The sequence below is a fragment of the Branchiostoma floridae genome, chromosome 8, assembly GCF_000003815.2.
Source record: "Branchiostoma floridae strain S238N-H82 chromosome 8, Bfl_VNyyK, whole genome shotgun sequence".
Lineage (NCBI taxonomy): Eukaryota > Metazoa > Chordata > Leptocardii > Amphioxiformes > Branchiostomatidae > Branchiostoma > Branchiostoma floridae.
Window position 1 is genome coordinate 6699440 of NC_049986.1, and position 13344 is coordinate 6712783.

The 13344-nt window shown below is 36.7% G+C and overlaps 1 protein-coding gene across 17 annotated transcripts in view; it reads right to left on the reverse strand.

Annotated features, from left to right (window-relative positions):
- Nucleotides 1-1281: 1281 nt before the first annotated feature.
- The window catches only part of LOC118421649 (potassium channel subfamily T member 2-like), a 151816-nt gene continuing 139753 nt past the window's right edge, over nt 1282-13344 (reverse strand). For 12 of the 17 annotated variants that reach the window (XM_035829071.1, XM_035829068.1, XM_035829076.1 and 9 more), the window contains 8 exons: nt 12985-13068; nt 7899-8027; nt 7420-7467; nt 6821-6926; nt 6407-6421; nt 5054-5138; nt 4348-4480; nt 2262-3516 (listed from right to left, as the gene is read on the reverse strand). In XM_035829071.1, coding sequence (XP_035684964.1) covers nt 3466-3516; nt 4348-4480; nt 5054-5138; nt 6407-6421; nt 6821-6926; nt 7420-7467; nt 7899-8027; nt 12985-13068 — 651 coding nt within the window. In that variant the 3' untranslated portion in view covers nt 2262-3465. Of the gene's footprint in view, nt 1903-2261; nt 3517-4347; nt 4481-5053; nt 5139-6406; nt 6422-6820; nt 6927-7419; nt 7468-7898; nt 8028-12984; nt 13069-13344 lie in introns of those variants that run through there. The other 5 variants (XM_035829070.1, XM_035829085.1, XM_035829069.1 and 2 more) reach the window with 4 other exon arrangements.

Sequence of the window (13344 nt, forward strand, 5' to 3'; positions counted from 1 at the left end):
AATGAAGCAGATCATACTGAATTCGTGCAAAGTCCTTATTTGTCAAAATAGTCTCGGAATGTATGACCTTTGATATGTCCAAAATGTGAGACATATCACGTATTAGGAAGTAAAACATTAATGACGAATGATACGTATCATGAAATACAGGAAATTAAGTCTTATACCTGAACATGCACATTTAACTCCTTTTACCCGAAAATCAAGACACGGTTCTCAACACACGGCGGGAATCGCAAAACGCCATATAATACTTTATTTGCGGAAGAAAATATAGTCATTGACAAACAAACATGCAGAATATACCATACATCCTGACAACATTAGGACTGGATAGAAGTAAGTGTAACAAAACATTCATATTCAAGTTTCAACTCAAGTAACGAACGGTACATGGTTGAATATCTTACAACATATGTGCGTGCAGTTGAATAGACAAAAATACAGGACTTGACAAGACTTAAGAGTAAAAGTTTCAAAACAGTTTCCACTTTTTACTGAATGTCCAGTGGCGGTGTTTAAAGTTGATGATGAAATTTGATACACACGTACACAGAAGTGGTCTAAATGGCTGTGCATGAATAGAAATGCAATACAATTTTAGTATTTTGTAGCAAAAAAAAACACACACTAATATACATTGTATATTACTTCAAAGTGTGACAGCTACGAAGTATTTCTTTTCTTTCCATTTAATATAGTTAAGAATCACAATGGTAACATGTTCTTTACATGTTGGTTCCGGTGTCTATTATAATGTGAACAATATCTGAAATGTTTTCAAAAATCGTAAAATTTGAACCAATCACATTCATGATTAGGGATACAAAACCGATCTTGATAGACCAGTCCGGATCGGAAAAACCGGACCTGAAAAAAAATCAGCAGACCGGATTTTGGAAGGATTATACCGGCAATATGGTGGTTGGCGTTCACGTGTTTTGAGACTTATTGGACCAAGAAAATAACACGAGCGAAGTAGAAGAGAGTTGATAATCATTTTTATCAAGTTTCTACAATTTTTATCAAATTAAACAGAGGCAGTTAGCAATGTTTACGTGAAGATAGGATACTCCACCAAACAGTACAATTGTTAAATTTTGAGTCACGATCGCCAATTCACAATTAGATGCAGGTTCAGGTCCTGATCCTTTGGAGCTGTGCCTGAATTTTCTCCACCGGTACCCACCCCTATTCATGATACTTAATGGACATTGCTAGCTTTAATCTTTATTTTGCCGATTCAACGCGTTCCCTATGATAATCATACATTTTATCAGATATATCAGATAGTGAAAAACATTTTACTACTGTCTCTGTACACACCTGTCTCTGCTGTCGTGACACTCTAGAACCAGTAAATACCACAAAAGTTAATAGAACATGATGCTTGAGTCAATTTTGCTTCAAAAAGCCATCTGTCATAATTATCTAGTCTAACTGCAACTGTAAGTGTAATAGTACTTTTATTCAAAAAGAAAATTTTGGCTACCAATCCTTACAAACATTGAGAAACATAAGACACGTGGAAGACAGGAAATTAATAACTGACAACATGACTAAAAATGTTTCTAGCAAAGTTGTTGGGTGCGAATTTGAGTCACAATTATTTATTGCACAATGTGATTCATCAAGAGGTGTGAATTTAGCATTAGCAATGATAATGAGATAAACATTTTGTAAGCTTTACAATGTCCAATTTTGTAAGATACATCTTCTTTAAGATAAACGTGTCAGCCGTGTCCTCCAATACCCGAGATTGTGCGCTTCTTTCTGAGCTTCATGACTAAAACTTAATCTGTCAATTCTACCTTAAGAAACATCTTTAAGTCTTTCTCCAAACTGTTTAAGTTAAACAAAAGAGATGAGGTGAAAGTCTCCGAGGTCTGAGTCCATCACAGGCTGTAAGACAAAAGAAGTCATTGTTTTCAAAGGAACAGAGGTGGAATCCCAAAAATCTCTCGAATTACATTTTGCCAACTTCACAGATAAAAGAAAAGTAGCTGCTGATGTTCACCTTAGGTGTTCTCACATGGTTAAAATTTCCTTTTATCATATTTTCAATTCTCTAAGACTTTTATTTTACAAGTAGTTTTGTCAACGATAGTAACATGTGCAGTTGGTAGGCAAACAGGCAAAGTCTTGTGTGTGTTGATACAAAAGATCTAGAAAGTTATCAGTATTTTGATATGTGAAACATACACCGAGCTGTCAACCAAAAGTCTTAAAAGCAGCAAAACAGAGAGATCTTTTCAAATATGTACAAGCCACACATTGATATATCATATATATTAAAAGATACATTGATACGCAATATGATATCACCACAGCGAAAATTATTCAAAGTTTTTTTCATGCTTTTGCCACTATTGCAGCATTTCCACAATCTGTTGTCAAATGCAAAGAAGCCTGCGCATATCACTTATTACAAGTGTCCCTTACCGTTTATATAATTCATATTCAGGCTCCCATTAATATACACAAGATATGGATTATTATACCTCAAGTAATGAAATATTGATAGCAAAGAGTCCTGCTCTTTTCCCATTCATGGCTTTCAAAAGTTATTTTCAACAGTCAGTTACTTAGTTTTGTATTCAATTTCCGATTATTCACTAAGTTATTAGCTTGCATGGAACCATATAAACCACAAATCACATTCTCATATCAGATAAACACCACCTGTCTATGATTATCCTGGTTACTAAATAGATTTGTAGGTGATAAAATGATATATACTATCAGGTACACAATCATTGAAAAAATGTAGATATGTTTCTGTGCACTTTCTTCCAGGAAGGAAGTGCATTCTCAATGTTGCATGTTCAGGCACATTAAACTAAGTGCACAGAGACTCATGCCAATGTGTGCCTTAACTACTGAAATCTGTCCTATGTCTATCTGCGTTAAATATGCTAAATGTAGTAAAACAGTAAAACATGTCTATCATCCGTTCCCATCATCATATGAAAACTACAGTACAGTTATAGAACAGCTTCCTTCTTTATAGAGATTTATCATAAGTCACGGATACTTAGCTATGAAGTGTACACCATACATGCTCATACAAGCTCATACTAATATCATCAGTTAGCAAAATGTTGAGTACAAAATCCAACAGGTTTCTTCAGTGCAACTTTTCAAACGATCCGCATACATATCATAGACCTGCTGACAACCATGCATGTTGAAGTGCTTATCTTGATGGCGTCAAAGTTTTTCTGACCTATTCACTCAATAATCATTCAGTTTACAAAGTGCAGTCCAATGCAGGTGTAGCAAACAATGCTTAATTTGAATCATTCTTCAACTATGTCCATCAAAGTCTTCTGGGTAGCAACAAGGCAACACTAGTGTCCACAAGGCATCATCATGCCCCTGTTGTGTGCTCATGAGTTCTGTCCTTCGTGCGTACGTGGGGAAGTTGAGACATGTCAATCATTGTTTAGCTGACTGGTCAGCTCTTCATACTTGTGTCTCTTCTTCAATCTTGACCGATGTTTCCTCTGTGTTACTCTGTGGAACATATAGTCATGCAGTTACATGCAACATACATACTTATACGGCACTCATCAATGTAGAAATCCCTAATGTCACATAGTAACAGATTTGTTTTATCCAAAACGTGCCTCTAATGTTCCTTTGATAATCTGCAATACCCAGTTAGTAAAGGTTAAATGTTAATCAAAGCATCAATTTCTTTCACTATGATTTGCTAACAGCAGTCGATTTTTCATTGCAATAAAAAACATTTTAAACATTATAAACATGTCTTAAAGGCCAGTGACAGTACTATTTTGCAATGACCCGTGCTAATGATTAAGGGATGTTGGTTTGGGCAGATGAACGATTATTGCAGAAAGAAAACAAGCAAAGAAGAAAAGAAAAAAAACTACAACTGAAGCTTGAAGGAAAATGGGACTTACAATGTTTGTAATTCTTTCAAACAATTTTTCTGGAAGTTACTGAACAGCGAGCAGATTATTGTTTGACTTAGCAGAGAGCTTTGAACAAATGCTTGTAGCCTCTTACAGTTTAGACTTACTTACATACTTAGTCTATTAGATGATATCTTGTGAATAACTCAACGAAATCATACTGACCCCCAGCAGGAGTCTTCACGCATTGTCGAAAAATCTTGAGATGTATTCCAAAAATCTTGAGATTTTGTGGTAAATCTGTTTCAACTGAGATTATGTTTCGACTCAATCTTGAGATTTTTCATGAAAATATTGAGATCTTTGTATAAAGCCTCAACTCTGTTTAGAAATATCTCAAGATTTTTTTCAGACCCTTTTAAAACATCTCAAGGTAAATACAATGACAGGACCTGTATTGTGTATTTACCTGTGGCTTGCGGTTCTCTGGAGATCTGTTGCGAGGAGCTGGCCTGATACTGCCGTCCTCCTGCAAGGAGATCTCGTCAGGGTCGGTCGGGGTGGAGGCACAGGGGACAGACGCATCTGGCCGCAAGAGATATCTACTCAAACAAGAGGAAGGGTGTCGATGAAGGTTAGACATCCAGGCAATTAGATATGCCGAACAGCAATCACTCAAGCAACTCAATGGATATGATTTTGGAAATGGTCAGATGTTTCAGGTAGAATTCCCTACCTTTTGTCAATGACACTGATAATTGGAGTACCACTTTAACATTTGCAACATTACAGTCAAGAGACTACAGCTGTCACTGTTTCCAAAGTCATGTCCAGTTGCTTGTTTATGATCTTAATTGCTATTTGGCCTAAGAGGAAGGATTACACTTCCTGCATAATTTGCCTCTATATCCCAGATAAGAAGATATTATTTGAGGATGATTGACATATGACATCTACCTGCATAATGGAAGATGAGCATCTAACAACAATGGCAGCACTCTCTTTTGACAAAGTAACAGTCTATCTTTCATGACCAATAAATGTAATGCCTTTATGTCTTTTGCCTGTTAAAAAGATTATATGACTTAGTCACAGCCGTAAAAGATACTAGGGAATGTGTTAAACTTGAATTATTGTAATATAAAGGACAAGGATCGAAAAGTCAGTAGACTTACATGACATCATCGAGCTCTAGCCTTGTGTCATCAGATGGGTTGATGAGAACGTATGATAGACTGCTTCGTCTGTTATGCAGGTCGTCTGGAGACGATAAGAAAAGGAACAGAAGTTATAGCCTGGGTACCATCCGATTTCTACCGGGGCATCTTATACTCGCTACCCTAAAAAGACAGGGTATACGTAGCGAGCATACTGAGCCCCGCTAGAAATCGGATGGTACCCAGGCTACAGAAGTTATTCACGGCTGAAAGGAAAATACTGAATCTGATATTTGCATGTCTCAATGGTATAATGGGATATGTCTATGTCTGCTAGCTAGGTAATAGATACTGCTTTCTACATGTAAGAAAATAGTGATGATTTATGAATAATGATAATTTTGAAACTGTTTCTTTGAATGACTAAATGACTACAGACAATGCTCTATTACCCACTCACAATCGAATTTGGATAATGAGGCTGAACTGAACTTGACATTTGAGTTGTTGGGCATTCTGAAGTAGAAAATGGATTGACTTGGTTGACATTCTCATTTCAGAATGAATATCTATCCTGACTAAAGAATGTCTGTTTAATTTGAAGTTCATATTTTCAATAAAAAATGAACAAATTTGAGGTACTTGGTAGATTGTCAGCATTACATGAAGTCTGCTGTAATTATCCGTTGTAATAAAAAAAAAATATATAATAATTGATGAATGACTTGTAGCAACTTGCATGTGTTATGAAGTTATCATAATGATAGTGCTAGTAGAGCATTGAATATATTACGAAATTTGATGGGAGAGGTTGAAAGCAATGCATGTAACCAGAAGATGATAATTCTCACCAAACCCATGTAAAAATGGAAAGAGCAGGGCTGAAAGATAGCTGAAGTAAAACCTAAATCAAAACTTTGTCATCAGGCCACACCGATTTTATTTGTTGCTTCTCGGACTTGCCTGTTCTTTTTTTCATTTAAAATAAAAGAACAAATAATTCCCCACCACCAAAAAATACAGGTTTTGCTATCACAAACCTGTAAATATTGCCATTCAGAGTCACATACACATAATTTTAGTCTAAAAACAATGCCTTTCATTCATTCAGAATAGTAGTAACAAATCAAAGGAAAGGATTTGTTGCATAAAATGTGCCATTAAACTTTTATTTTTTGGTGCTTTTGAGCCTTATATCTTCACCCCAGACCTTTTGAACAAATTTATTTTTATTTTTTGTCGACCTGTCGGCCAAATTTTTCCTGTAAAAATCCGAGAAGAAACACATAAATTTGGTGTGGTGTTGTGTGTGTTGCAAAAGAAAATGAAGACAGTAGCATGTGCTAATACAAACTTATGATCCAAACTCACCATCTAAGTGATTACCTAATTTGGAAAAAAAGATACATAGCTCTTATTAGTGAGGTTAGTTGACAAATGACTAAATACAACTAAATGAATATGTAATAAAACTTGTGCAGTAATTGCAGAATGAAACAAAAATGGTTATTAAGGAAGCCATCGGGGGACTTGTTGAAACATAAGGTATTGAAATAAAGACATATCTGCTCAATGACATATAATATCAGCACATTATGTTTTAGAAACAAGCTATTACATTACATATTTTTCATAATTATGTACAACACAGAATAAAAATTAGATGACAAAATCACTCTAACAATATATCTATTTTTAAAATGTATACATCATGCACCCTTTTGTATCTATTTCTCTGTTAAATCTACAAGTTATCTGAATGACAATTTTGTATCATGTACCCACCATAATGCTCCTCTGGTAGACCTAAGTCCTTCACTCTGCTTTTCACTAACTCTCTCAACTGCTCTCGCTCGGAATTCTGCGATCTGGTCTCCTCATCAAAGTAATCCTGCAATGAAAAAAAAGATCAAAAGTCTCTAATTATTTATAAGCATTACAGTACTGTTGCTAGATCAAATGTACATTACCCTCTACGCATAGCGTGCATAGTCCAGTGGTTTGATTCTGCCTGTGTCACTCAACCGACATGCACGCTACCGGAAAGGATTGCAGTCCTTAGGCCAGGGAATTAAGCCATGGTCCACTGTTTATTGTGCTTGTCGAAAAGAGCTTGGGGAATTTCCCCAGTACAATGAACCTGTAAATACTACACCTAGTGTCAGACTCTGTCCTCCACGTCATGACCAGTGGAAGACTAGCTCTTCAGTGAGCTAAAACTGGATCGAGATAAATTTCCTTTGATGAAGACTAAAGCTAACTTGGGGTCACTGACTAGAGCTTAAATGCTGGTACCCAGCTATAACAGATGTTGATATGGAAGACAAAGAGTCCTCAAATCCCATGCTGAAATCAGATCAAAGTGTGCACACTTCTTCTTTTACCTTCCTTCTTCGTTGTGTCTTACGTCGTTGAAATGGTCTTACTGTTGCCTGAAAGAAGTTTAGTTATGAATGATTTTAACAATACCCTATGCAACAGTGTTGAAGCAATGTTTATATCCTTGTGGGGTAAACTAGTGAAGCTGGCAATCAAGTGTACTCATATGAGCAAGCCAGTCTTCTGATGCTGTGAACAGGTATTTCATTACAAGTAGCCCCAGACCTACAGCTGCCTATGTTCATCCTGTGTTCTTCCATAAAGAGAAGTGTATCATTTTACAACAGCAAACTTTTGGAGTTTGCAAAAGACTTGTCAGGATACTAAGATCAAATTTTTAGGTTTAAGACTTGGCCACAAGTGTCAATATAGGACTGAGATTTTGAAAATCTGGTCTTCCCAAGAACTGTTGGATGACAGAACTCTTTTTTATCAAGTATAGTACTGTAGAAGCCAGAAGTCTTCAAGAGATAATTGTGAATACCTCCATTCCCACGAGAGGTTTCCTCTCTGTGCGGTAGATGCCGATGGGGATCTCACAGCTGGACGAGCACTGCTTCTGGTACAGACGACCGTAGGTACGGATCCACAGGTCGCTCTCTGTAACCCTCATCTGGTATGGACAAGGGGCAACATTGTATTACATTTGTTAGTCATAAAAATGGCTGGCATCATATGCATGCATGGGTATGATTGTAGAAAATCTTGATATTGTTTCTGCTTCTAGTACAGAAGACCGTAGGTATGGATCCACAGGTCGCTCTCTGTAACCCTCATCTGGTATGGACAAGGGGCAACATTGTATTACATTTGTTAGTCATAAAAATGGCTGGCATCATATGCATGGGTATGATTGTAGAAAATCTTGATATTGTTTCTGCTTCTGGTACAGAAGACCGTAGGTACGGATCCACAGGTCGCTCTCTGTAACCCTCATCTGGTATGGACAAGGGGAAAGTTAAACATCATTAATTTGTAAGTCTCAAAATGGATGACATCATATGGATGGGTCTGATTGTAAAAAAAAATCTTGAAATTGTTGAAAAAAATCTTTACATTGTTTCAAATTTTCATATCAAATTTTTATGAAGTCTTGAGATCTCCAAGTCTTAAGAGCAAATGTCTGTAAGGGTCAAACAATGGTGGCACCGGTCAAAAAATAGATTTGGCTCATTTTTTGCACAGTGATAGTACTTGGTACACAACCCCTCAAAATAGCTTTCTTTCTTCTCAGAACCCCTCGTTGCCATGGCAACAGGCCAAAGAAGTTTGGGGGCCATTTTGCCGGATTTGGGCATTTCAAAAACATGAAAATTGGCCAACTTAAGGTCACTATCACTGAACAATGCTTTAACTAAACAACAAAGGCAGAATATGCTGATCAGGGCAATGCCTAAACTTGTATGAAATAGCAGTAAAGTTAATCTCCTGTAAATTCTAAGGCCCTGGGCAGCCTGAATACAATACACTGTTTTCAGGTTGTAAAGAATCTGAAATTTTGCCCAATTTCAAAGCACTGAAAGTCCATAAGTATAAAATATTTTCGCTTGCAATTTACTACAAATAATAACCTACTATAGGGCTATCAGATGAATGCTAGCAAAGTTTGGGTTCTTGTTTTGTTGCTATGCAATCGTCCGTCGAAGTGGGTCAAATTTCATGATTTTGATAATATGTCATTTTATGCTCTCTTTAAACAATCATAAGTCCCATACCAAAGTTGCTCTGCAATTAAAATTCACATGGATTATAAACCAATGTATTGTCTATCAAATGCATGTTTGTAAAGTTCGGGTTCTTGTTTCGTTGCTACGTAATTGTCCTTTAAAGTGGGTCATTTTTTATGATTTTGATAAAATACATTATTTTGCATCATCTTCGAACAATCATAACTCACAAGCCAAAATTGTTCTGTAACTAGAATTTACCTGAAATGTAAACCAAGATGCTGTTTCTCAAGGTCATGCTTGTAAAGTTTGGGTTCTTGTTTTGTTGCTAAGCAATTGTCCGTTAAAGTGGGTCAATTTTCATGATTTTGATGATATATCATTTTGTGCTCTCTTTGAACTGTCATAAGTTGCAAAGTAAATTTGTTCTGAAATTGAAATTAACAAGGAATACAAACGAATATATTGTCTATCAAATGCTTGTTTGGACAGTTCGAGTTCGGGTATTCTAACAGTGAATGTACATGTTCCTGAAAGTAGGTCGTATTCCACTGACTTTTCCACAAATCACGTTCTTGACAACAGTGATACACATGTCACAGTCTTTGTTTTTATAGAACCGATGTAGCAATGTGCTATCACCATAACAAAACATTTGTAGGGATTATATTAATCAGATCATGATCAGATTAATCCACTCTGAACTTTCAAACATTCTGCTAGTTTTACTGCTAAGCATGATGTATGACTACAGTCTTGAACATGTTTGCATCCCCACAATATGACTCTTGAAGACTTAGCTTATACAATGTATATACATATTTGGAACTAATATCATAAATCTCTGTGCATCTTTCTTTTCACGGTAGCATTTATGTGAAAACATGCGTTTTTCAGTTTCTGCTATTCAATGGACCATACTCGTTTTAAGCAAGGGCAAGAACGAACCTAGTAGGTGTGGTAACCTGGTTACCACACTACAAGGATGGTACTCCCTGTCTGATCCGCCGGTTACCATACGGTGTGATCTGAGTCCTGAACACCATGAGGGAGGGACGCACATCACAATACCCCAGGACATTCTACCTACACCACTTGTACCTGACATTACAATACAAAACTCAGCTCAGCAGAACTTGACTCTTGTTGAATTGACTGTTCCTTTTGAACAAAATACCCAAGCAGCAGTAGACAGGAAAATGGCCAAGTATGAACACTTGAAGGAAGACATATACCTACATAGTGACTATAGTTCAACTGTCGTCACTATAGAGGTGGGCAGTAGGGGGTGAGTCAATAGTGATAATGATAGAAAGCTGAGATCGCTATGCCCTGCAGCTGTACGCAATAAAGACGCCGAGGTCAGAAAGCTAAAGCGACGTCTAGGTCAATGCGCTTTGTGCTCGTCCTACGCAATATATTGTGCGAGAAACACCCCTGTGTGGGAGTCCCCACCTGGGTTATTCTCTAGCAGATGACTTTAACTTGTTTAAGTGCAATATATCTTGTTTAAGTGCAATATATCCTGTTTAAGTGCAATATATCTTGTTTGAGTGCAATATTCTTGTAAAAGCTACAGTGCAATACACTCTAAGATTGCTATGTAACGTTGTGCAATGCTATATGTATCAAAAAGTCGGATGCACACCTGATGTTTTACCTTGCGCCCTCCAGAATTGTTATTATTCTGATTAAGGGGTCGGCCTAGGTTTCTTCGTCTTTTAAACTCATCTTGTATGTTGATTTTAAATGTGTTGCGTTTATATGTCAATAAAGATGATGTCAACCCCCCTCTTGAAGTTTGCCTGAAATGCCAACTCCTGGCGGCGATTGATGTTTGTCTGCTAGTCTGTCTGTGTGGAAATTAGCTTGACAGGCTAACGTCAAAATACGGCAGAGGATGATGAAGGTCAGCATCTTGACCTAACTTTGTTCGAATCTATCAACAGTAAAGATCAAAATGAAGCAACGAATGACGTTTATCTACGTCTTCCTTTTTGGGAGACACATATAAGCTTGCGATTTGGCAAGGAAATTGGACTTGTACGTACTAACATTCCTAAATCTGATTTGCGATCACCAGTAAATGATTGCCTTTGGAAGTCCATATTTGTGGCAAAAATTCAAGAATACCGAAGTTCATGTCCTTGCTGAAAATGAGTGTGTTAGCAGAAGTTGAGAATGCACATGTTTTTCACATTACTGTGAAAGAAAGATGGACAGAGATTTAAGATATTTGTTCCAATGTAGAAATAAGTCGCCATATTGTGGGGATGCAAACATGTTCAAGACTGTAGTCATACGTCATGCTTAGCTTTAAAACTAGCAGAATGTTTGAAAGTTCAGAGTGGATTATTCTGACATTAAACATAAATATGACTTTGTGTAGAATATAATCCCTACAAATGTTTTGTTATGGTGATAGCACATTGCTACATCGGTTCTATAAAAACAAAGACTGTGTATCACTGTTGTCAAGAACATGATTTGTGGAAAAGTCAGTGGAATACGACCTATTTTCAGGGACATGTACATTCACTGTTAGAATACCCGAACTCGAACTGTCCAAACAAGCATTTGATAGACAATACATTCGTTTGTATTCCTTGTTAATTTCAATTTCAGAACAAATTTACTTTGCAACTTATGACAGTTCAAAGAGAGCACAAAATGATATATCATCAAAACCATGAACATTGACCCACTTTAACGGACAATTGCTTAGCAACAAAACAAGAACCCAAACTTTACAAGCATGACCTTGAGAAACAGCATCTTGGTTTACATTTCAGGTAAATTCTAGTTACAGAACAATTTTGGCTTGTGAGTTATGATTGTTCGAAGATGATGCAAAATAATGTATTTTATCAAAATCATAAAAAATGACCCACTTTAAAGGACAATTACGTAGCAACGAAACAAGAACCCGAACTTTACAAACATGCATTTGATAGACAATACATTGGTTTATAATCCATGTGAATTTTGATTGCAGAGCAACTTTGGTATGGGACTTATGATTGTTTAAAGAGAGCACAAAATGACATATTATCAAAATCATGAAATTTGACCCACTTTGACGGACGATTGCATAGCAACAAAACAAGAACCCAAACTTTGCTAGCATTCATCTAATAGCCCTATAGTAGGTTATTATTTGTAGTAAATTGCAAGCGAAAATATTTTATACTTATGGACTTTCAGTGCTTTGAAGTTGGGCAAAATTTCAGATTCTTTACAATCTGAAAACAGTGTATTGTATTCAGGCTGCCCAGGGCCTTAGAATTTACAGGAGATTAACTTTACTGCTATTTCATACAAGTTTAGGCATTGCTCTGATCAGCATATTCTGCCTTTGTTGTTTAGTTAAAGCATTGTTCAGTGATAGTGCCCTTAAGTTGGCCAATTTTCATGTTTTTGAAATGCCCAAATCCGGCAAAATGGCCCCCAAACTTCTTTGGCCTGTTGCCATGGCAACGAGGGGTTCTGAGAAGAAAGAAAGCTATTTTGAGGGGTTGTGTACCAAGTACTATCACTGTGCAAAAAATGAGCCAAATCTATTTTTTGACCGGTGCCACCATTGTTTGACCCTTACAGACATTCGCTCTTAAGATTTTCAATAATGACAACCCACTGGGGTCATCCTTTATCCACACAGTAACATGGGAACTTTTTCCAAAATACCAGTTACATGTATGTAAGTATAATCTGTAAAAGCTTAAAGCTTTTGTAAAATGTGTTTTCTTTCTTCTGAAATTAATTTGTTTGCTGCATTGATCTGCTCCTGGAAAGTTACTCTTTTCAGGTCTTTCCTAAATGACATCTGATACAGGTGTCAAACATCATATGATGAGTTTCAACACCTTTATGAAAGTATTAAAAACCTTAATACTAAATTCTCACCGATCGAAGATGCCCAGAACCAGGGGTGTGGCCAAGTCCCAGCAGTAGTCTCACCAGCGTGATCATGTACTCCTTCACAAATGACTGGAACAACAAGGGCATTCAGTAAGCACTTAATATGCTTTTAATCATGATGAAGTGTATCATATGACTTGTTACTAACCTTTAGCATGCTATCAGAAACTTATATCTCAAAAAATGTACCAACTCAGGGATGGTTTAGCACACAACAACTTCAGCACCAGGGACAAGAACATAACATGCAAAGTTTTTAATGCTAAGTGGGTTAAAGACAGAGGCTCAAAACAATTCCGCAAATAGAAAGTATACACTCCCTCCAAGTGATATGTTTGTGATATT